General features: G+C 47.4%; 2 protein-coding genes across 3 annotated transcripts; one reads left to right on the forward strand and one right to left on the reverse strand.

The window, feature by feature from the left end:
• Positions 1 to 5,305: 5,305 nt before the first annotated feature.
• LOC101765739 (transcription factor bHLH35) lies at positions 5,306 to 7,870 on the reverse strand. 2 transcript variants are annotated; one of them, XM_004975173.4, is made up of 4 exons: positions 7,641 to 7,870; positions 7,027 to 7,540; positions 6,758 to 6,928; positions 5,306 to 5,652 (listed from the first exon to the last, which is right to left on the reverse strand). In XM_004975173.4, exons 1-4 carry the CDS (start codon positions 7,748 to 7,750, stop codon positions 5,527 to 5,529), a joined length of 921 nt encoding a protein of 306 aa, XP_004975230.1. In that variant the 5' UTR covers positions 7,751 to 7,870; the 3' UTR covers positions 5,306 to 5,526. The 2 variants fall into 2 exon arrangements, with proteins under 2 accessions (XP_004975230.1, XP_004975231.1); XM_004975174.3 differs by having other exon boundaries at positions 7,027 to 7,537; positions 7,641 to 7,868.
• Positions 7,871 to 20,496: 12,626 nt separating this feature from the next.
• LOC101782641 lies at positions 20,497 to 21,213 on the forward strand. The gene is made up of 2 exons (XM_004977800.1): positions 20,497 to 20,514; positions 20,596 to 21,213. The coding sequence occupies exons 1-2, from the start codon at positions 20,497 to 20,499 to the stop codon at positions 21,211 to 21,213; spliced, it is 636 nt and encodes a 211-aa protein (XP_004977857.1).
• Positions 21,214 to 21,712: the final 499 nt, after the last annotated feature.

Here is a 21,712-nt window from a genome sequence, read left to right on the forward strand (position 1 = left end):
CGATCGACAAGGAGAGCATGCAAACGGGCTCGATCAGGGCCGGATGCAGGCGCAGACATGCGTGGCAGGCAGGACTTGTGCGTGTTGTTTCTGCTGTTGCCATGCTTGTAAAGTTATTGTATGCTTCCAAAAGGCAGTATGCATGGAAAAGGATTCAGGAGCCAAACAGTGATTCCAACCTACGTCCTTCTATACCACCTGGTGATTGTTTTTGTCTTAAGAGAGTTTAGAGGGCATGTATGTTTGCATTTGGTCACATATTAATATTATTTTTAGATAATGAAAATATTACCGGCTTCAACCACAGGATGCATCAGATCACAATAGATTAATATACATGAATAGATTGTAAAACACAGTGTCAGTCGTGAACGTTTGCGTGTCACATTGCAGGCCCATGCGCTAAGTGTTGGCTGCCACCAAGTCTCCGGATCATGCAAACCAAAGGCCAGCCTACACCTTGGATGGTTAGCTAATGTACCTAGCTAGCTCCCCTCCCTTTATTTGCGGAACTTGAGCCTGAACAGCGAGCAGCTCCAGTCATCAGCAGCAAAAGTAACGGTAGTACTTTCAATTAAACAAGCCCCAAATACCTGAAGGTTACTTGATTGCCTCGATCAGTATTTGAAGCCCAGTCAACTCTATGTACGCGACCTCTACATAATTCTGTTTTATTACCGTTCTAGATAGCAAAAGCTGATGTTGGTCACTATGTTTCACCAGCTAGCTAATAGTAAAATAGATGTTATTCTATCTAGAAACATTACATAAAAATTTAAATTCAAAAGGATATACAACGATACTACAAGCAAAAAAGTTAGGAACAATACAAACAGTAGTAGCTAAAACTCTTACTAATTTAGGAGCAAATTAGGAGCACAACCATCGATTCTCAAGGTATGAAAAAAAAAAGAGTTCTCAAATAAGTTTACCACATCTAGTAAAAAATGTATCGTGTTAAAAATCGATACACAATCATTAACACGCTACTTGGAACCAATTACTTGTACATAAATATTGAAGATATATATAGAGAAGTAGTGTTATTATGGTGCTACATTATTTCAAGATAAATCTAGGCTATGTTATGTTTGAAAGTACAGTGAAAGTACCGAAAAAAGATATTTCTGATCAAAGTGCAAATGTGTTCACTTCACTGTAGCAAAACGATAGTCTGATTTTGCGAGTGGAGGGAGCTAAGTACTGTTTCAGCCTGAGATGGAGAGCCAACGTAGGAAGTGACAGATAGTGGATGTCTGAATAATGGAAAGATAAGCAAATTAAAGGTTTTATTTACCATCAATATTAGGCAATGTTTGAAACATTATATACGCTAGCTAGGTGATCAGGCTCCACCTAGCACCTAGGCGGCTAGGCTATTCCAAATAGAGAAAAATTAGCATACTAAAACAAACAATTTGACACTATATATTGTGTAACCATGAGGTCTATGATTATAGTTCATCTTTGTCCATCTCGAAATTTTTCCCACACTTGGGAGTAGATGGATCCCTAAACTGCTCTAGGTGTGGCGCCTATGTTATGTGCCGCCACCTAGCTAGCTAGCACATCCTTTTTCGAATCTTAAGCATCCACAGTCATTCAGTTGGACACTCAAACCAGCTACAAAACAAGGTTGGTTCTGGTACTCGTTCCAATTTGAATTTTACTCAAGCTTTGGTCGATCTGGTACATGCACTTTTTATTTAGTTAAGCCGAGTTTGCCTTAGGATCCGTGACAGAACCTACGTACTAAGTACTCCCTCCATTTCAAATTATAGGCTGTTTTAGTTTTTATAGATTTTACTATATATCTAGACATAATATATATATCTACATATATAATAAAAATTATGTATCTAGAAAAATCAAAACGACCTTCAATTTGCACATCTATTATGAAAAATCTGCAGAGATACGTGTGTGGGGAGGGGGGGTTGGTGAGGGAGAGATGCTAGCTAATTAGCACAGAGCGATGACCAGAGGAGGACGATCGATAGGACATGCATGGCGGGCGCACAATGCGCTTGTTGGGCTCCATCCCCTTGTCATCTTCCAACATTCCCCTTCTGGCGTCTTTGTAGGCATGCGCCCACACCCACTGGGTGAAAAGGAGACGCCCGCATGTTCCCCGTTCCCTTGCCGCTGCGACTGATATGCATGCGCGCCTACGTAGCGCAGCTAGTGCCCATCCGTCCGTCCGTCCGCCCTCCTATTTTTTTACGAGAACAGGGGATTTGGATCCCTACTGATTATATATATTATATTAAAAAAACAAGAGTAACAACACAGAAAACTTCAGGAAAGAAAGAAAGAAACAAAGAAAATGAGAAAAATTACAACAAAGCTTCCATCCATTGGGCCGTTGCAAGTTGGGAGGACTCTTTTGCTCTTAGGATAACTAAGGCAAATTCATGTTGAAACCGGGCCTTGACTGCTTGAACTTGAGGCTGCACACTTTTGAAGATCATTTCTAGCCATCTAAACGCACCGGCTCATAATGATAATGATCTCCATGATGAAAGAAATATTAAGCTGGATACGGGGAGAGGTAAAGATGGCAAATGGATCATCCTGCGCTATCTGAAGACCAATCAAATTAAAGCCCAACATGCTTGAGAGAAGGAACAATGTAGGAACAAATGCTCAAGAATCCCCTCCACCGAGTCTGCCATCCTGTTCCTCCTTCTCTGAGGAATTGGCAGAAATCAATCAGCTCTCTCTCTCGTACTCCCTCCGTCCCATAAAGAGTGTTCCTTTAGTTCTGTTCTAAGTCAAACCATCTTATATTTAACTAAGTTTATATAAAAATATATTAATGCTTTTGATGTCCAGTAAGTTTCATTAGATTCGTTATGAAATATATTTTCATAGCATAACTATTTAGTGTTATAAATATTGATACTCTTCGTTGCAAATTTGATCAAACTTAAAATAGTTTGACTTAGGAGAAATCTAAAGGGATAATCTTTTGCGAGATGGAGGGAGTAGCTTCCAATAAATTTCCATTCATGCGATGTAAATTCACATTTCGTTCCAGCCACACCCTGCGTCCTAACTTATCGCTGTTCGATTGTCAGGCTACGTGATGGCCTCTCGGCTCTGTGCAAGCAGGCCATCAGCCTTTTGTGGCCTGGTCTTGCCTGAGCATCGCCGTGCCCTCTAGTAGGTAGCTATAGCTCCGAGGAGATGGAGGAGGCAGAAAGCGATGGAGGGGGCCAAATCAAAGGGACATTCCGATGGGCGATGGCTACGTTTCGTCGCCTCTCGCCGCGCGCCGGGGTCGGGTGTCTGTCCGGCCGGCCGGCGCCGTGGAGGACATATATGCTAATGCCACGCGAGGGGACCGACCACCCCTGTGCAACCTAGCTGGCTAGCTCTTACCACCTCTCTTACCAGTCAAGCTCGCTTTGATGGATCCACCGGCGTGGGAGATTATCAGAACGCCCTACCTAACAGTGTTTTCTCCCAACTTTTTTTTGTGCTCCAGTAATCATCTGTGAAGGAATAATCAAAGAAATCAACAGATATATGGAAGTCGCAAGATTAGATGGAATTTGCCAATTTGGGGTAGGAAGCATGAACACACGGGTAGTAGATAGAGAGAAGATGGGGAGGTGATTTTTCTTTTTGTATTCGTCGATTGGTTTACCGCACTATCCTGCTCCCTCCATCCCAAATTACTATTTATTTTGGTTTTTCTAGATACATGACTTTTGCTAGTATCTAGACATAGCATATATGTAGATGCATAACAAAAGTAATAAATCTAGAAAAGTCAAAACAAATAGTAATTTAGGATGGAGGGAGTATTTAATAAATAGCACAGTCAATCTATGCTACAATCATCAACCAGAGGCCCAACTATTATTAGAACTTTTTGAACATGAAAAACAGCGGCTGCATCCTGATCCTCCCACTTCTTTTCCTGCCTGATCACCTTGGTCCCCTGAGGTTGCCGCATGACACAGCCCACTTAACATCACTTGCCTCCCAAGCTAGTAACAACTTGCCCATAATCTTGCTGTGGTGCGTCTGGAAAATGTGACTTCAACAAATGGTAGTCCTTCGAAGTAGCTAGTGCTGCGGAGAGTCTACTACTCCATCTCGCCAGCACTAGTTTTTTAGAAAATGGAATTTTTATTTCAACCTCCGCCGCATAAGTTATGCACCTAACCATTCATTATTACGATCTTAGCCTCCGGCTGTTTTAGAACAAGCTAACAGTACCAACAAGCAAAACGACAAGGACAATTAAAAGCCTATTGGTCTCGCCAGCACTAGTATAATGGAAGAATTTCACTTGACAAAATGGCTTCAGGTTAAGAGCCATTAAATTCAGTCAACTCCAAGATATCAGAGGCGTAATCAGGGGCATGCTTTCCGATCATATCGGTAAAACAGTTGCAAAGGTCACTGAATTTATCGACACAGGACACAACCATTTGTGTTTTGCAACGATGCAGTCGTTTTAGTTTTTCTAAATACATAGATATCATTATGCATCTAGACATAGAGTGTGTCTAAGTGCACAATAAAATTTATGAATCTAATAAAGTCAAAACGACCTATAATTTGAAACGGAGGGAGTACATTTCATCAAATCTAGTCTAGCATCAGCACAAAATCGTATGGAAGTTTATCTACAGTTTGTCTGTGATAAGTTCTCACTTGGAGAGCTCAAGGTCCTGTATGTGCCATCTGCATCCCTATATGGTGACATATTCACGGACTTCCTGCAGCCTCATTTGGCAATTTCTGTGCCAGTCGGCTGAACATTTATCATCCCGACTAGGGGCGCTGTAGCGTAACCGATCTCTACGACTAGGAGTCTAGGAGCGAGTACTGTGGACATAACTGTTCTCGCACTGTGCCTACTGCCTAGCCTCCCAGCGCGGTTTGAACTATGGTGATTCTTTTTTCTTTTGAAAAAAAATTGGACTATAGTGTTTTGTAAAGCAACAAAATAAGCACAGTATTGAATACATTGGTAGAAAGACTTGTTCGTTTTTGGAGGTTGGGCTTCCGTTTCAAGCCGTGTGTGTGTTCTGGCCTGCCTCTTGTGCTGTTGTGTTGCCAAAGGCTGGGCCTTTGGGCCATATTCTCAGAGATAGATAGCTGCCGGGCTATATCACCTTGTTGACTTTTGGGCTAAGCCCACTTGCTTCAGAAGTTTTGCAGCGTGAGTATTTTCCCCCTTATGTTCATTTCTTGCCATGACCTATTTCTTTGTTGACATGTGCAAAAACAAACATAGACCTCCTAAATTGATACATAAGTGGTGCAAAAAAAAAGCAAAACAAACTGACACACGATGTAGAAATTCATTGCTAGCTTATCTCAGTGTCAAGATTACAGAATCGTCTTTTCTTTTTTGAGATAATGGAGGTAATTAGCACGGGCAGCACCTGATAGCTGCGTTTTACTTTCGGAAAAAGCTAGAGCTACTAGTTGCATTATCAAATCGTCTGTCCGTTCCCAAAGGAAAGCAGCGACAATGACGACACGCGCAGGTGTTTGAGATGCTTAGCTTTCCATGGCCGCATCAAGTTCCCAACAACTCATGGACTTAAGAGGGCCTATGGTCACATCGAGCTGGGCCAGAGCAGCCAGTATCGCCTCCTTCAGCAGAGCGCCACCCATTTCTCCAGTCTGCAGATGAGAATACCTTTTGCATCTTAGAAAAAAGACTTACATATGACAGTAGGTTTCCAAGTGTTTGCAGTGATGTTATGGTGGTAACTTGGACCACTATGTGACTATATATCCTATTCAATATATTTTAAATAATACAAATGTGCTATTAATTAACGAGAACTATTTTCTGACAAACTGAATTTGCAGTGGAGACACACGAAAATATGGCAGGAAGCGAATTACTTTCATCAGTTTCGTACTTTGTTATTGCAGCCATGTTGAATGTTGGAATGAAATGTTGTACACATCTCTATCTTTGGCAAAACTAGGAGTATGGGAACGCCAGCAAATCTAGGAACCCAGGAGGCTCAGACGACATCACTTTCAACATAGCCACCTAGTAGATAGATGGCATCTTAAGATGCTTTCTTTCGCACTGCTGAATGCCCTACTTGTTCGTCCAACATATCTTGTGTGGCAATGGGACTAGTTCATACTTTACCTCGCATAACCTTCACGTTTTTTTTTTTTGGATAAGCTTCACCTTCACGTTAATGGTGGTGGGTACCCATTGGCAACAGCCAACTACTATGGGTGCCCACCACCATCATTCGGGGTTCAGAAAATTTTGGATCAGAGAGAGATCTCTCAAATGGGTTGAAGATCGAGATTTGGAGCAAATCCTTAATGAATAATGGTGAGCCGCGGCCTGCGGCAAAGTGAACCAGAATGGAATCAAAGACGACCATTCTGCTTCGAGTCTTCACCACTAGAATCCCCGGTTGCGATTACTCGCAAAGGCATAAACAAAACAGCATGCGTGCTTGTAAAGCATGCAGGAACCTTTTTTTTTGTGTGGTTCTCACATAAAAGTGAACTCTCCAGAACGATGTGCTCCCGGTCCTTAGCCGAAAGGAGACTACAAGCAACGATTCCATCGCTATGTCATCCTACATGACGTCACCTCGATGACGCCATGGGTGGACACGAGTCAAAACCACCCGCTCAGAACAATTCGGACCAGGGGTATAGGGATGCTATGCTAGCAACCAGAATAATTTCCACGTGGCAACACGCTGGAGTAGCTATCGCTGTTGCAGTGTTGCTGTCGAGTGCTTACCTCCACGAACATGGTGTGGACGACGGTGTCGCCGGCGGCGGTGATGCTGGCGGTGAGGACGCCGAGGCCGAGGGGCTCCAGCGCCCGGCACACCTGGCTCACCGCGTCCCTGCCCCTGCTGGACCGGATGCTCACCACCGCTACCCTCTCCCCAGCCTCCGACACCTCCACCTGCAGAGCGAATGAAATTGTTGTCATGCTCTACTCCGGTGGTGTATGTGGATGATTTTGAAAGTGTGTTGAGAATTGACATTGGTGTCGGCATCTACCTCAAGAATTTGGACTGGCGGCGAGGACGTGGTGATGGAGCGCGTCGCGTCGTTGGCGCAAGCGATTGCCAGTGCCCGCCTCATCTTCTTCCTTGGAAGGAAGCTGCGGCCGGCGTCCTCCGTGGCCGGGGCGCCCTCTGTCTTGACGGTGGCAGTGGCGGTGGCGGAGGACTGCCGCAGGGCGGATATGTCGGCGAGCACCCGGCGCTCCTGCTCCTGGAGGTGCTCGACGTAGGCGATGGCGTCCCTGATGATGGACGCCTTGTCCATCTTGGTGATGTTGGGGACGACGCTGCGGAGCGCGTAGAGCTTCTCGTTGAGCCTGCGGCGCCGGCCGCGCTCCATGGCCGTGTTCCTCGTCGCCACGGCAGGCGGCGGTGGCGCCACCGCCGCCGGCGTGGAGCAGGAGTCAGCGCCGCCGTCGGGCGAGCTGGAATGCCCCGGCGCGTACGACGAGCACAGGCCGGACAGCGACTCTGCCTCGTCGTACGGCGGCACGTAGGCGTACATGCTGCTGCCGCGCACCAAGAAACCATTCACCAGGACACGTAAGGGACACTCGATCTTTCCTTCCCGAGGGGATCGAAAGATGCAACTGAACTGAATCATCTCACCTGTCGTCGACGGCGGCGCCGGCGAGGTCAAGGGGCTCGAGGAGGAAGCGAGGAGGCGACTGCCAGTAGAGTCCGAAACCCATGGCCACCATGCTGCTCTCACCCTCCATTGAGCTTCTGCTTACTAGATTTGGCACTCCCTATCCTTGCTGCTAGCTCTTCAGCTATTGTTTGTATATATAAATGTACGAAAGGAATCGGTACTCGTAGTCTAAGAGGGAGGGGTGAATTAAGCAATTTACAACCTTAATCTATAGCTTCCACTATCTTTCATCAAATCATGGTATCAAAATATGCAACTATGGTTGATCTAGTGTGAAACCCTTATCCAAAACAAGTTTTGCAACCTAGAGCCTAGCAAGATAAAAGTAAAGTATGAAATACGAAAACGTAAAGGAGGGAATGAGGGGAAACAAACTCTTGATACGATGGTATCGGTAGGCACTAAGCCACCAATAGTCAATGTTGTTGAAGCACTCACACAAGAGTATTGCTTCCCAGTCACCAAGTCTCTCCTGGTAACTTGCCACAAAGATTTAGCCACGAAGGCTCATGCCAAGTTCCCCGGTCACTTGATGCCATCTCCACTAAGGAGCTTCTCCACTGAGGAAGGAGATCTCCACATCTCCCCGCACATGGTCGTCGATGTCGCTCCACACCAAACCGAAGGGTCGAAGACTTGCCGACGAGCCACTAAGGCTCCAAGGCGCCAGCACACCTTGTATAACTGTGGTTCACTCCTTGAACCGATCACAAGGCCGACACACCTTGCACTCTCTCCTCTCTATGCCTATCCTAGCACTAATCACTATTCTAAGCTTGTGCTAAGCTTTGATTAAACACTTCTGCACCTTTGGTGGCTTGGATATGTTCTTGATGTGTCTTGCTCTTCAATGGACTCCTGCACACTTCAACTTCATCCAGCAACTCCAAATGGTCTAGTGGAGGGGGTATAAATAGCCCACGAACTCAAAGAGCCGTTGCTCCAACGGCTAGTTAAAGTATACCATCGGATGTTCCGATGGTCTATTTTGGCATGCATCGGAATATCCGGTGCAACTAGCTGTTGGCTCCTCCACGCCCAATTTCTTCACTGACACATCCAAAATTCGTCCGATGGTACCATTAGAATGTCCGATGCTGAAGAGCTTCTGGCCAAAAACTCTCTGGAATTTCTCAAAGTAAATATGCTTCGTCCGACGCTCCCTTTGGCCCACCATCGAATCATCCGGTACTATAGGGTTTCTTTTGACTTCCAAGCCTTCGCCTCAGAATTCGTTCAACGCTACTAGAAAAGGGGGCATCGAAACATCCGATGGCTTGACTCAGCCAGCCACCCGTACGTTGTACCAATTGATCTGATGATTGCTCTGATGCTTCTCTAGGGACCATTGGAACATCCGATGGTACCTGTTTTCTTTGATTTCTTTGTTTCTTTGCTTGTATTTGATTGTGGTTGCTTCCTTAGGACCTATAATACCTTCAAGACATGTTCTCAACACTTTGTTAGTCCTAATGATTGTGTTGTCTCATTAATCACCAAAATCACAAAGTAATGGCCTATTTGGGGACATGTTTGCTACAGTGTAGTACTTATATGTCACTTGCCAAAGGCTTTTATGTGGCTAACTATAAGAGGATTGTTTGTGTGGATGGCATCAAGTCTCTTTAGAGTCAAGCAGTGCAATGCAGAGCATTTGGTGTGAAGTGTTGTGGATGGATGGATGGGTGTAGTCTATCGAGGTAGGCGTGTTGCAGCAAAAGTGGGTCGGAATACAAAGGAAGGGTGGAAAGCGAGAATGGGCCTTTAGCCTCGCTTGATACTCCCTACGTCCACGAATACTAGTGGTAATATGATTCGAATTTGATCCACAAATATAAAGGAGCAAGTATATCAAGAAACCACCTTAAGCATAGTGCAAAGATACTAGCGATGTCACTATTAATAAATCATTTGTGACATGCCTCCCTCTTTTTTTCTAAGGCCGGTTACAATTTAGGACCCATCCAAAAAATGCCACATATTTTTAGAGCTAATCAACATAGGTGTAGAAGAAGTAGATGGGAAAACACTACACACCTAATGGGGGGGGGTGACCTCTATATATATGGCCAATATGGCTTGGAGTATAAGGAATACATCAAGTGTACAAGAAAAGGATAAATACATCCTAAAATAAACATATACTTCCTAATACCCGCCCGCAGTCGAAGCAAGAGGATCACGGACGCACAGACTGGACCTAAACTCAGTAAACAAAGGAGTTGGTAGGCCCTTCGTCATGATGTTCGCGAACTGATGAGAGGACGACACATGGAGGATCCGGACCTCACCCAAGGCCACCTTCTCACGGATGACGTGAATATCAATCTCGATGTGCTTCATGCGCTGATGATGCACCGAGTTGGCTTTCATGTAGACAGCACTCACATTGTCATATTAGACAACAGTGGTCGAAGCAAGCGGGATATGAAGCTCCTGAAGAAGTTGACGCAGCCAGCAACACTCTGCCACAACATGAGCCACAGCCCGGTACTCCGCCTCAGCACTGGAACGAGACACCGTGGTCTGGCGCTTGGAGGACCAAGATACCAGATTGTCGTCGAGGTAGACGCAGAAGCCAGAGGTGGAGCGTCTAGAGTCCGGGTAGCCAGCCCAGTCGGCGTCGGAGTAGGCAGTCAGAGACTGAACAGGACCAGTGCTGATGTAAAACCCGGAGGAGAGCGTGCCCTTCACATAGCGTAGGATGCACTTGATTAGGGTCATCTAGGGCTCACGCGGGTCATGCATGAAGAGGCACTCCTACTAAACCGCATATGCCAAGTCAGGTCGTGTCAGAGTGAGGTACTGAAGGCCTCCAACAAGACTCCGATACTCAGAGCTGTCCTGAAGCTTGGTGCCGTCATGTGCTGAAAGCTAGGCATGAGTGTCAATGGGAGTCGTTGTAGAGTGACACTCAACCATGCCAGCACGCTGAAGAAGATCCAAGGCGTACTGTCACTGAGATTAGAACATGCCCTGGGAGGAACATGTGATAGAGATGCCGAGGAAGTGGTGTAGGTTGCCAAGATCCGTCATGGCGAACTCGGAGTGAAGACGCCCCATGATGTGCCGAAGAAGAGTCGAGGATGAGGCGGTGAGGACGATATCATCGACATAGAGCAGCAGGTAGGAGATACTCGACCCCTCTTTATATACAAAGAGGGAGGTGTCAGAGGTGAAGGCGATAAAGTCGAGCTGTCAAAGAAAGGAGGCGAACTGCTGGTACCACACCCTCGGGGCCTGCTTCAGTCCATACAAGGACTTCTACAGGAGACAGACATGATGGGGGGCGGCGGGGTTGACGAAGCGGGGAGGCTGCTGGCAGTAGACAGTCTCCGCGAGGTGTCCATGAAGAAACGCATTCTTCACATTTAGCTTGTCGATTGGCCAGGCGCGAAAGGTAGCGATGTTGAGAACGGTCTGTATCATCGCTGGTTTGATGACCGGACTGAAGGTCTCATCGTAGTCGATGCCGTGATGCTGGGAGAAGCCACGAACCACCCAGCGCGCCTTGTGTCGGGCGAGGGACCCATCAGCATGGAACTTATGCCGGAAGATCCACTTGCCCGACACGACATTGGCACCGGGCGGACGCGGGACAAGGCGCCAGGTGTCGTCATCGATGAGGGCCTGAAACTCGTTGACCATGGTAGCACGCTAGTTGGTGTCAGCCAGAGCACTGCGATAATCGGAGAGGGCGAAGAAGAAGTCGAGGCTGTCATGACCTGGTAGTGGACCCGCTGGATTGCCCTAGTCACAGACCGAGTGACGCGGTGCGGAAGGGCGGGTGGCGATGACACCCAACTGGTCCGAGCACTTGCCGATGCGGTCAAGTGCTTGCCCGACCGGTCGGGGCGTGCGCCGGTGCAGTTGAGGCGCTCGCCCGACCGATCGGAGCGCTCACCCGACCGGTCGAAGCGCTTGCCGGTGCGGTCGGGGCGCTCGCCCGACTGGTCGGAGCGTTCGCCGGTGAGGGCGTGCATGTCGGTCCTGTCGGGAAGCTCGCCTGGTTGGTCGTGGCGCTCGCCGGTTTGGTCAGGGCGCTCACCGGTGCGGTCGAGGCGTTCGGCCGACCGATCAGAGCGTGCGCCCGACCAATCGGAGCGCGTGCCGGTGCGGATGGTGCGATTGGGGCCAAACCCGCGTGTGACGCGGTTGCGGTTGAAGCAGTCGGGAGCACGGCGGTTACGGTCGTGGCTGCACTCGCGTGTGGCGCGGTCGTAGTCGGAGTGATCCGGGGCGCGGTGGAGAGTGGTGACCCACCCGCAGACGGAGCGGGGTACACGGTCGCCCCATGGAATAGGATGGCAGGGTCGTCGTTGGTGAGTTCCTGCAAAACAGCTGGTGAGGGCCACGACTGCTCAACGTCTGATGACGGAGCGACCGAGGTGGAAGCAGGAACATCGGAGGGACTCGACAAAAGGAAGTCGAGCTGCGATGGGTGAGTAGGATGGGAGGAGAAGGGAAGGATGGACTCGTTGAAGACAACATGGCAATAGATGATGACTTGATGGGTGGACAAGTCAAGGTAATGGTACCCCTTGTGAGAGGAGGGATAATCGAGGAAGACATAGGCTGCAGAGCGAGGAGCAAGCTTGTGGCGTGCCGTGGCTGAGAGGTTGGGGTAGGAAAGACAATCGAAGACACGCAAGTGAGAGTAGTCGGGAGGCTGGGAGTAGCGGAGGTGGTAGGGGATGTCATTCTGAACGGCAGAACAGGGGCGCTTGTTCAGAAGATAGGTGGCGGTGGCGAGCACCTCGGCCCAGTATGGGGCAGCCATGGAGGCGTGAATGAGGAATGTGCAAGTCATGTTATTAAGGGTGCATTAAGGGTGCGTAGGACACGCTCGGCTTTCCCATTTTGGGAAGAAGTGTAGGGACACAAGAGGCACAAGTGGATACCCCAAGAAGTCAAAAAGGATGTGAGAGTCTTATTGACAAGCTCGGTCCTGTTGTCAACCTGGACGCTTCGAACAGAAAGACTAAACTGCGTGTGAGCATAGGTGTAGAAATTAGTGATGTGTGAGGCAACTTCAGACTTGTGAACTAGAGGAAACGTCCAACAAAAGTGCAAGAAGTCATCCAAAATGACTAGATAGTAGCGATAACCTGAGATGCTAGCATGAGAGAAGTCCAAACACCACAGTGAACTAACTCAAAAGGAGCAGAATTGTGAGAGCTAGAATGTGAGAAAGGTAACCGCACATGTTTCCCTAACTGACATGAATGACATAGAGTATGACTATCTTTATTACAAGCAATGGATGAAGTTTGTCTAAGTGTGGCAATGGCGGCAGGACTAGGATGACCAAGGTAGAGATGCCACAAACTGAAGGAGATGGCGAGGCCAGCATGGGGCGCTGCAAAGCTAGCTGCTGGAGGCATGGTGTAAAGATCACCGATGCTATTACAGCGAAGAATCACGCGTCTAGTCGGAAAATCCGTAATAGAAAAACCAAAAGTGTCAAAATCTATGGTGCAGTTATTGTCCATAGTAAATTGATGAACAGAAATCAGATTACGAATCAGAGAAGGAACAACAAGGACATTGTTAAGACGAAAGTGAAAGGTGGGGGTAGTAAGGGTGGAGTTGCCATGACATGTGACAGGAAGGGTGTGACCGTTACCTACAGTAATAGACGAGTGAGAGGGAGGGAGTCGGGAAAGAAGAATACCATTCAAGGATGACATGTGGCCGGATGCACCCGAGTCAACAACCCAGCCGCCGTTCTGCCACGCCATTTGGTGCAAGGCGGCTACCTGGCCCGCCTAGTCCCAGGTTGGTGCCAGAGGGGGCGCCTGAATGGGGGTGTAGGCGGCATGGGCCTGCGGAGGGGGGCCGAGGAGGCCAGGAGTGCTAGCCCAACCGCCTCGACCGCCAGCCTGCTGGAACCCAGGGTGCCGTAGGAGCCAGCCCCTGGACTGAAGCAGAACCACGGGCTGGTGGGTCGTGGGAGTGCGCCGCCGTGGAGGCTGCCACCACCAGGGTGCGCCTAGAAGCTGCCGCCGCCCTTCTTCTGCTGCCACTTGTTCTTGCCGCCGCCGCTGCCACCACCAGTGCAGCCGCCGCTACTATTGCTACCGCCACGCCAGTCTTAACAGAATCAGTCGGCGGGCGACATCCACTCGCACAGTCGGAGGATGGAGACGACGAAGAGTTTCCGGCGAGGAGGGTGGAGGAGTTGGAGATCTTCTCCTCGTTGGCGAGGCGAAGTTCCTTCAGGGCGAGCATGTCCCGCGCCTAGGCGAAGGACGGGAAGCCAGTGGTGTTGGCGATGTCATCGGCGGTGTTGGAGAAGCGCAGGTTAAGGCCGCGGAGGAGGTTCAGGACAACCTGGGAGTCCTGGACGGGATGACCGACATCGCGGAGGGCATCGGCGAGGGACTTCATGCGGCTGCAGTACTTGGCGATGGAGGAGTCGCCCTGTGTCGTGGAGTGGAAGTCGTGGTTGAGGAAGATCGCTCGGGATTGTTTGTTGCCGCGAAAGAGGCCCTTGATGGCGAGCCAAAGATCCCGGGCGGTCTGATCGTCATCGGTCATGGCGAGGTTGAGGACGGAGTCATCGACAGAGCCGAAGAACTAGGAGCGGATGCAGCAATCCGCTTGATCCCAGTTGGGGTCGTGGGGACGGGGCGCCATCGTGACATCGATGTGCGACTTGAGGTTGAACTTGTCGCACATGGACTTGAAGAAGGACGCCCACTTGGAGTAGGCGTTGGACTTCATCGTCAGCGTCACGGGGAAGTGAGACTTGACGGAGACGGTGGCGTAGGGGTGGACGGCGGACGGCGGCGCCGGGTACATGATGAAGCCACCGCCACCGTTGCCGGGCGTGTCGCCGGCAGGAGAAGCTTGGGGCGCACCGCCAGAGGAGCCACTGGTGCTAGGTGGCGGCACAGATGCACCGCCGTTGGCAGCAGGGGGCGGTTGAGGAGGCAACACAGTATTAGCAGCAGGAGCGGTGGTGTCGCCAGACACAGAGGAGTCGGCGGAAGACATGGCGTACGACCGGGGGGTAGGGGGGCGGTCAGGGAGGTGCAGCGGAGGGTGGGTAGCGGCGGCGTAGCAGGGGGGCGCCTCCTAGGGTTTTCCGGATCAAAGGGAAGGCGTAGGGAGAGGAGGCTCACGATCTAATCTCGTAATACCATGTAGAGAAGTAGATGGGAAAACAACACACACCGTAATGAGGGGGGCGACCTCTATATATATGGTCAATATGGCTTGGAGTACAAGGAATACATCAAGTGTACAAGAACAAGATAAATACATCCTAAAATTCACATATACTTACTAGTAACAGGGACCATCCATAAAAATAGGCATTTCTAGGTCGATTTGTTTCACTGGACGGACCGAAAAATAGAAAGCAATTTCTAAAGCCCGTCAACAAAAATGGCAAGCTCTAAAAATATTCAAAGTTTCGGGAGTCAACGTGAAAAAACTGAGAATTTTTAATTTCATGCTCTCCCTCCTCTACCCATCCTCTTTTCTCTCCCTCTCCCTTATCTCTTCTTTTCTCTCCCGTTTGTGCATCCTCTCTACTTTCTCCCTCCCTCTACACGAGAGCAAATGACGGCCAATGTTGGAGCGGGCAGCAACACTGGAACAGGCATGAAGTGGCACGTGCGGGAACAGGGCAAGGCTAATCCTTTTGTTTTTCTTTCTTTATTCTTGTTTTTTATTTCTAAGGCCGGTTGACCGACCTAAGAATTAACTAATTTGTAGATCCTGTTGCAAAAATTAACCTTACAAATCAATATTGATTGTCCTAGAAATGGTTTCTAACGTAATGGATTAAAGCATTTAATGTTTTTCTATGTTTAAGATAATTAATACATTTCTAGATTCAAGCATCCTCTTTTGAGGGCGTGTCACACTAGAATTATCACATGAAGTAGGCACATGGTACAAGGAACATGTAGCTAAGACATCAGAAAGTACAATTATACACTAAAAAACCAACAAACAAAAGGAAAAGAATTAAAATATCTAATTTGCAGTTTGAGTAGTCCTCCTTTCGTGGTTTGTTTCGTAACCCCGACTCCAAATGAGCCAACTTCACCTTATTTGGGTGAAAGCTAACATTGCCCCAAGAGGGGAAGAGATCCTCATGGACGTCTCGATCGCTGGCCTTGATAAAAAGTTTGGCATGTTTTCGCCTGATATCGAGGACACCCCAATGGTTTGCTTTCCAAAATATTATCATGCATGCTAATAGGACCCGAGCACTAGCCTAGCTATGGATACCACCGCTACCATAGACCCCGTGGACTGGCTTCATTGCAATGCAGCCCCCAAAGTCAATGAAGCGCATCCCATATCACGCCATCGCCGAACTTTGAGTGCTTATTGTTTAGAGATGATGAATTGCGTCCCATACCGCACCGTCACCGAACACTAGCCAAGATACCCATCGGCGAAGCTGATGGAACACACATTGGACCATGTCATCATTGAACATAGGGCACTGAGCGCTCATAGCATGTGGTTGGTGATGCATGTCCTATGCCGTGCAGAAACCAAGTGCCAGGACCCGACACTCCGGCTAAATCTCCAATGCCGCAGCTGCCACAGTTGAGATCAGCATGTCGTTTGTGAGGAAGGAGAGAGCCGAGGGGGGTTGAAGGGTGGCGGGGAAAGCCTCACTGCCACCATGCATCCTTGTGGCCGCGGACCATCGATGGCTCGCTCTAGGGGCAGCGATGTAGTGTGTGTGTTGGGGGGGTGAGAAGCGTGGGAAGACGGCTTCTGTTGTTCCCTATGATATTAAAATATTACCGTGTATTCCTTTTTTGTTTCCTCTTTGTTTCTGTTTAGTAGGTGTTGGGACCATGGTTTCCTTCTTGCTATTTGCGATAATTGAATCCATCTAGAATAAGGGCCTGTTTGGATACACCCTCATAAACTTTAGGACACTCATAAAGTTTAGGAGCTAGAAATTGGTAGTCCTAAAATTTATGAGTGGGCTGTTTGGATGGAATCATAATCTTTAGGATGTTAGAGGGGAAATGACTTTTGTACCCCTAATTACTCCATCCCTGCTCCGTTTCTAGCGCCGTGGAGAGAGAAGGGGAGGGGCAAGAGGGGTAAATGATGGGTTGGGGACCACTTTTAGGAGAAAAATGACCCATTATGATGGTTTGGTCCTCCTAATGAAAAGAGCACTCCTAAACATTATGAATGCACTTTTATGACATATGTTTGGATGCACAAGTCCTAAAAGTGGACTAAAAGTGAAGTCCTAAAGATTATGAGTGTGTATCCAAACAGGCCCTAAGAGGTTACGGGTAGTTTGTGTATTCAAACCGTCAAATTTATTTACATGCGCACAATCATCCACTGTAAAGTACCTTCCAGTGTTATTACTCGAGTCCTAAGGTTGTCAGCAGTAGCGAGGTGGATGGGTTATAGTCCAAGCAATCAGGAGCTATCTGTTTGGATCCTGACCTATCACATCTGACGATTCTGAGGCCTTGGAAGTTTCCCTGCATAGTCCAAAGACGAAATTTGATGGTGCCAGGGAAGGAAAATTATTCCTACGTGACAAAGTGCCCTATTCTCTGGTGGATCATTGTTCTGTACGGGGTGCTGGGCTGCTGGCATGTGTTCAAGTGATGCACAAACAAATTTGAACCACTCAGGTAACACTCCAGGTGTCCAGGCAGCAAGATTACATAATCTTAACTCATGGATTTGAGTGACCTACTTCTGGTCACATCGAGCTGGAGAGAGCAGCCTGCATGGTCTCCTTCACTCGAGCGCCGGCCACACATTTCTTCTGCCTGCAGATGACAACATACCATGTGAAAAACCTATTTAATTTGTAGGAAACAAGTACATTTGATGAAACACGTGCGCTCATCTACGGTTCCAGTTCTGCCAAACCATTGCATTTCAATTTACAGTGACCTTGTCCTGTCCCATCCTACCTTCTTATCTCTAGTGGCTTCCATTCCCGTTGAATTTGTATAGTCATGTAGCTAAACAGTCCCTGGTCCTAGGCCTTCCTTCGGCACTCGATCAACAGTGCGCTTGCCCGCACCGCTGAGGTAGCACCAGGATCTTGCTTAGAGCATAATCAGCGTATACATGTACCATCTACTTCCTCTATATTTTTACATGTCACATTAGATTTGTTCTAAACCTGTCCAACATTAATCAAATTATAGAAAAATATAACATCTACAATACCAAATTTATTTTATTAAATCTACTATAGAATATACTTTGATAGTGTATATATTTGGTAGTATAGTTCTTGTTGTATTGTTCTATAAATTTGGTTAAAGTTGGACATGTTTAACTAAAGAAAAATCTAATATGACATGTGAAATAAAAACGGAGGAAGTACATGTGAGCATTTGTAGACTACATGGCATATTAGTAAGAACGGAGAACAAAGGCATCCAAGATACGATTACCCATGCAACTGACGATATTTTATATACAATACTCTAATTATTATAGGTCACGTCTTTATGTAATAATTAATTAGAATAGAGTCAATAAGAAATAATTTATTACACGACGTTTCGTATAAAAAATTTGTAGACGGTTTTTTTGGAACATTTGTACACATGCCTAATTATTCAGCACGCTCGTGGCAATATCCTGTTGCCATATCATTTTGAGACAATCTAATAGCTAAGGCTATCCGCACCGCTCAGCTGTAAAACACCCCCTACGCAAATATACCAGTCAAACTCACGCACCGCTATCTTCTCCCCAATCCCTCCGTTCGCTACAGCGAAACTGGAAACCCAGCGCGCGAGCTCTCCGCCGCTATCCTCTCCACCGCAGCAGCTGCTCCTCTCGCGGCAGCCGTGCGAAGTGTCCGCGTCCTCCCCGATGGCATCCTGGAGAAGTTGGCGGTCTCCCTCAAATCCGAGGGCATTGGGGACGGAGGGGAGGAGGAGGCAGCGCCCACTAGAGAGTGCAGGGACGGGTCAGCAAAGGGGGCCGGCGGTCGGCGGCGGCGCAGAGAGAGGCGGGCACGGACGGACACGGAGGAGAGCTCTACAACGCGGTCGCCCATTCGCCATCGACGGAGAAGGTAATTCCTATCCCTACTGCAGCCTCTAGATCTGGAGGCGCTCGCCCGCCGTGGCCGTTGCGACCTGCCGCAGTGGCCCCACCGGCCCCGCCACGGTCGGCCCGCCATCCCTACGAGCCGCAGCGCTCGGCCCCGGCACCGCCGTGGCGCTCGGCCCCCAGCACCGCCGCTCCACTGTCTGCCTCTTTTCCTTTTCGTTTTGCTATCTCCTGTCCGTCATACTCCTGAAGATGAATATTGGCTCTACTCCTGAAGTGATGAATATTGGCTCTACTCCTGAAGTGCTTAAGTTCATAAACCATGGCAAAAATGCATATGTTCCTGAGTCACAACATAGAACTATACACGACAGCACTCTTATATTATACAACTAGTAGATGTCAATCGTAATCCAGCAGAATTGTGAACAAAGCTGTTCATAAATGAATCTGCAACAAGTAAAATCGAGCTTAGAAACATTGTCTGCTACTCATATTTGAATTGCACTCAGTTGCAAACAGAGGAAGCAAAAGAAAAGTATGTGCATTACTGTCAAGGTGTATAATCAAATATTACTAGGGACACCATTAAATAAAATGTGGTACTGGTACAAATAATAACAGTGACATCGATAGCAAAGCATAAGGGACCATGACATGCATATGAATAATAGTACCATGTTGAATATTTATTTTAGAAGACCAACACTTTAGATTTGCAAGGTTTTTTTGAAGTTTTTGAAAAAGAGATGTCAATGATGTGAGGGTTTTTATGCTGCCTAAAATAGGCCTTTGCTCTAGTTTTTTTTTTGTCTTCATTATGCGTCTATGTTCCACTGCATATATGTTATATTGTGATGCTTGCACATATGTGTGTGCCTGTGGTGGGCAGCATATGCCTTTCATGCATACTTCTTGGCATATATGCATTTAGCTAGTTAGAGCTATACAACAACCACATTCCAAAATGTTCTATCTTCCACTCATTCTGACCAACACTAGGAGCATTCATTTCAGGGGCAATGTTCTGTCACCCATTGCTATTTAATTAGGGTTTAGACACATTGGCACCAAAACTTAGCATGTTACCAAAACATTTGATGGTGCATATGTATTTAGAATCTTGTAGTCTTTTCTTCATGTTTTAAAATAGAGCAAGATGAATTCGAATGTTCTTCTGCTATACTTATTGTACCATTTACTTCATGTTATTGTAGGATGAATCAGAATAATTGTGATGAAGCTGGTGACGACATTACCGGTTTCGGCTGGGGTCTTCCAATGGCAGGCTTCTATGGAGGGTGGAACCCAGGGTTACAACCATCTGCTCAGCAGTACCCATTTTTCTAGGGAGGGTGGACCGCAGCTCTGAACCAAGGGTTCATGCCACCCCATGCTCAAAATCAGCCTGTCGCTGCAATGGTCGAGAGTGTTCGGCCAGTAGTAATGAAAGAGAGTCAGGGTGATGGGGAAGGAGCATCGGTGGCAGCTGGTCGATGACGCAAGGTCGGACCTAGTCGAATCAAGTTATCCAACTTCTCCCCAAAATAAGATGTGTTCCTTATGAAGTCATGGTTGGAAATTAGCTGTGACCCAATTATAAACACTAGGCAGAAGAAGGAGGGGTTCTGGGCTAGGATTACAAGCCAGTACAATAACAAGAGGGGTTCCTTTCATGAGAGAAGTTTCAGATCGCTGCAGAGTCGTTGGGAAACTATCAAGGCTGAAACAAGTAAATTTGCAGGGCACATGGCAAATGCTCTTTGAGACAATCTGAGCGGGATGAGTGATGCAGATAAGGTGAGGGAGATGATCTGTTATTGGTATTTGGTTTCAATTACAGTTTGCTTCATAATTTAACATTGTGTACCTTTTTTGCAGACCTCTTTAGCTCTAGCTAACTTTGCAGACATCGAAGAATACCCTTTTATTTACATGCATTGCTGGGATTTGCTGAAGGACGAGCCTAAGTGGATGGAGCTCAACATTAGAGGGGCACAACCCGGAGATGACGATGCAATAGCCGATCACATTCCCACAGTCGATTGTGACCTGGAGACACCATCTTCTCAGTACTCAGGGAGCAAGAGGCCTATAGGGAGGGATGCAGCTAAAAGACAAGCTAAGAAATCAGCCTCTTCCTCCTCGTCAGATTCATCTCAGTATGTTTCAAAGTTGCAGGACCTGTCCATACAAAAGATTTCAATATGGCAAGAAGAAAATACGAAGAAAGGCTCTCGCTATGAGAAAATGGCAGCCATCGAGTCACAAAGGTACGATGAGGTGCGCCAACACAATCAGCACATGGCAGCAATTGAGGAAGAGAAACTGCGGATCATGCATACAAAAGCTGACATACTACAAACACATGAGGAAGAGCGCATCCTCGGGATTGATCTCGACAAGTGTGCTCCGCGCCTCCGCATGTACTATGAAAAGAAACAACAAGAGATACTGAAGAACATTGGTGCTGACGGAGATGATAGCGTAGACCCTTAAACTAGTGTTGTAATGTGCTACTAGTTGCTGTGTACTAGCTGTGTTGTACTACTAGTTGCTGTGAACATTGGTCCCATGTTGCTGTGTTGTATTACTAGTTGAGGCTACCTTGAAGTGGCTGTGTTGTACTAATAATTGTGAACCCATGTTGCTGTGTTGTACTAATAATTGTGAACCCATGTATTAGTACTGTGTTGCATTAAGGATTGTTCAACTGACCAGGCTGCTATTCCTGTACAATTTTTGTTGTGTTATTACCCAGGATTGTACTATGTTTCATCATGATTGCTGCTGCCTGCCAGTATTACCCATTTCATCATTTAGCATCTACAGTCTTTCCTTACCTTTCCTATGCTACTATGCTTTGTGAAAAGTCCAGTTGTTCTTTTGGAGATGATCATGGCATTCTGGCATTTCAGTTTACTCCAACTTTCATGGAATTCAGGTGCGTGAATGCCAAAGGGAATGATGGTGGCGACTGTGACAAATTTGACAAGTA

The sequence above is a fragment of the Setaria italica genome, chromosome VII (genome assembly GCF_000263155.2).
Source record: "Setaria italica strain Yugu1 chromosome VII, Setaria_italica_v2.0, whole genome shotgun sequence".
In the NCBI taxonomy this organism is placed as follows: Eukaryota; Viridiplantae; Streptophyta; class Magnoliopsida; order Poales; family Poaceae; genus Setaria; species Setaria italica.

What these genes read in the sequence shown, in the direction of transcription:
- LOC101765739 (XM_004975173.4), bottom strand. Translation starts at nt 7,750, where the DNA reads ATGGAGGGTGAGAGCAGCATGGTGGCCATGGGTTTCGGACTCTACTGG. An exon ending in CGCCAGTCCAAATTCTTGAG is followed by an intron (nt 6,929 to 7,026) that starts GTAGATGCCGAC and finishes TTCGCTCTGCAG; the next exon opens with GTGGAGGTGTCGGAGGCTGG. An exon ending in TCCACACCATGTTCGTGGAG is followed by an intron (nt 5,653 to 6,757) that starts GTAAGCACTCGA and finishes TCTCATCTGCAG; the next exon opens with ACTGGAGAAATGGGTGGCGC.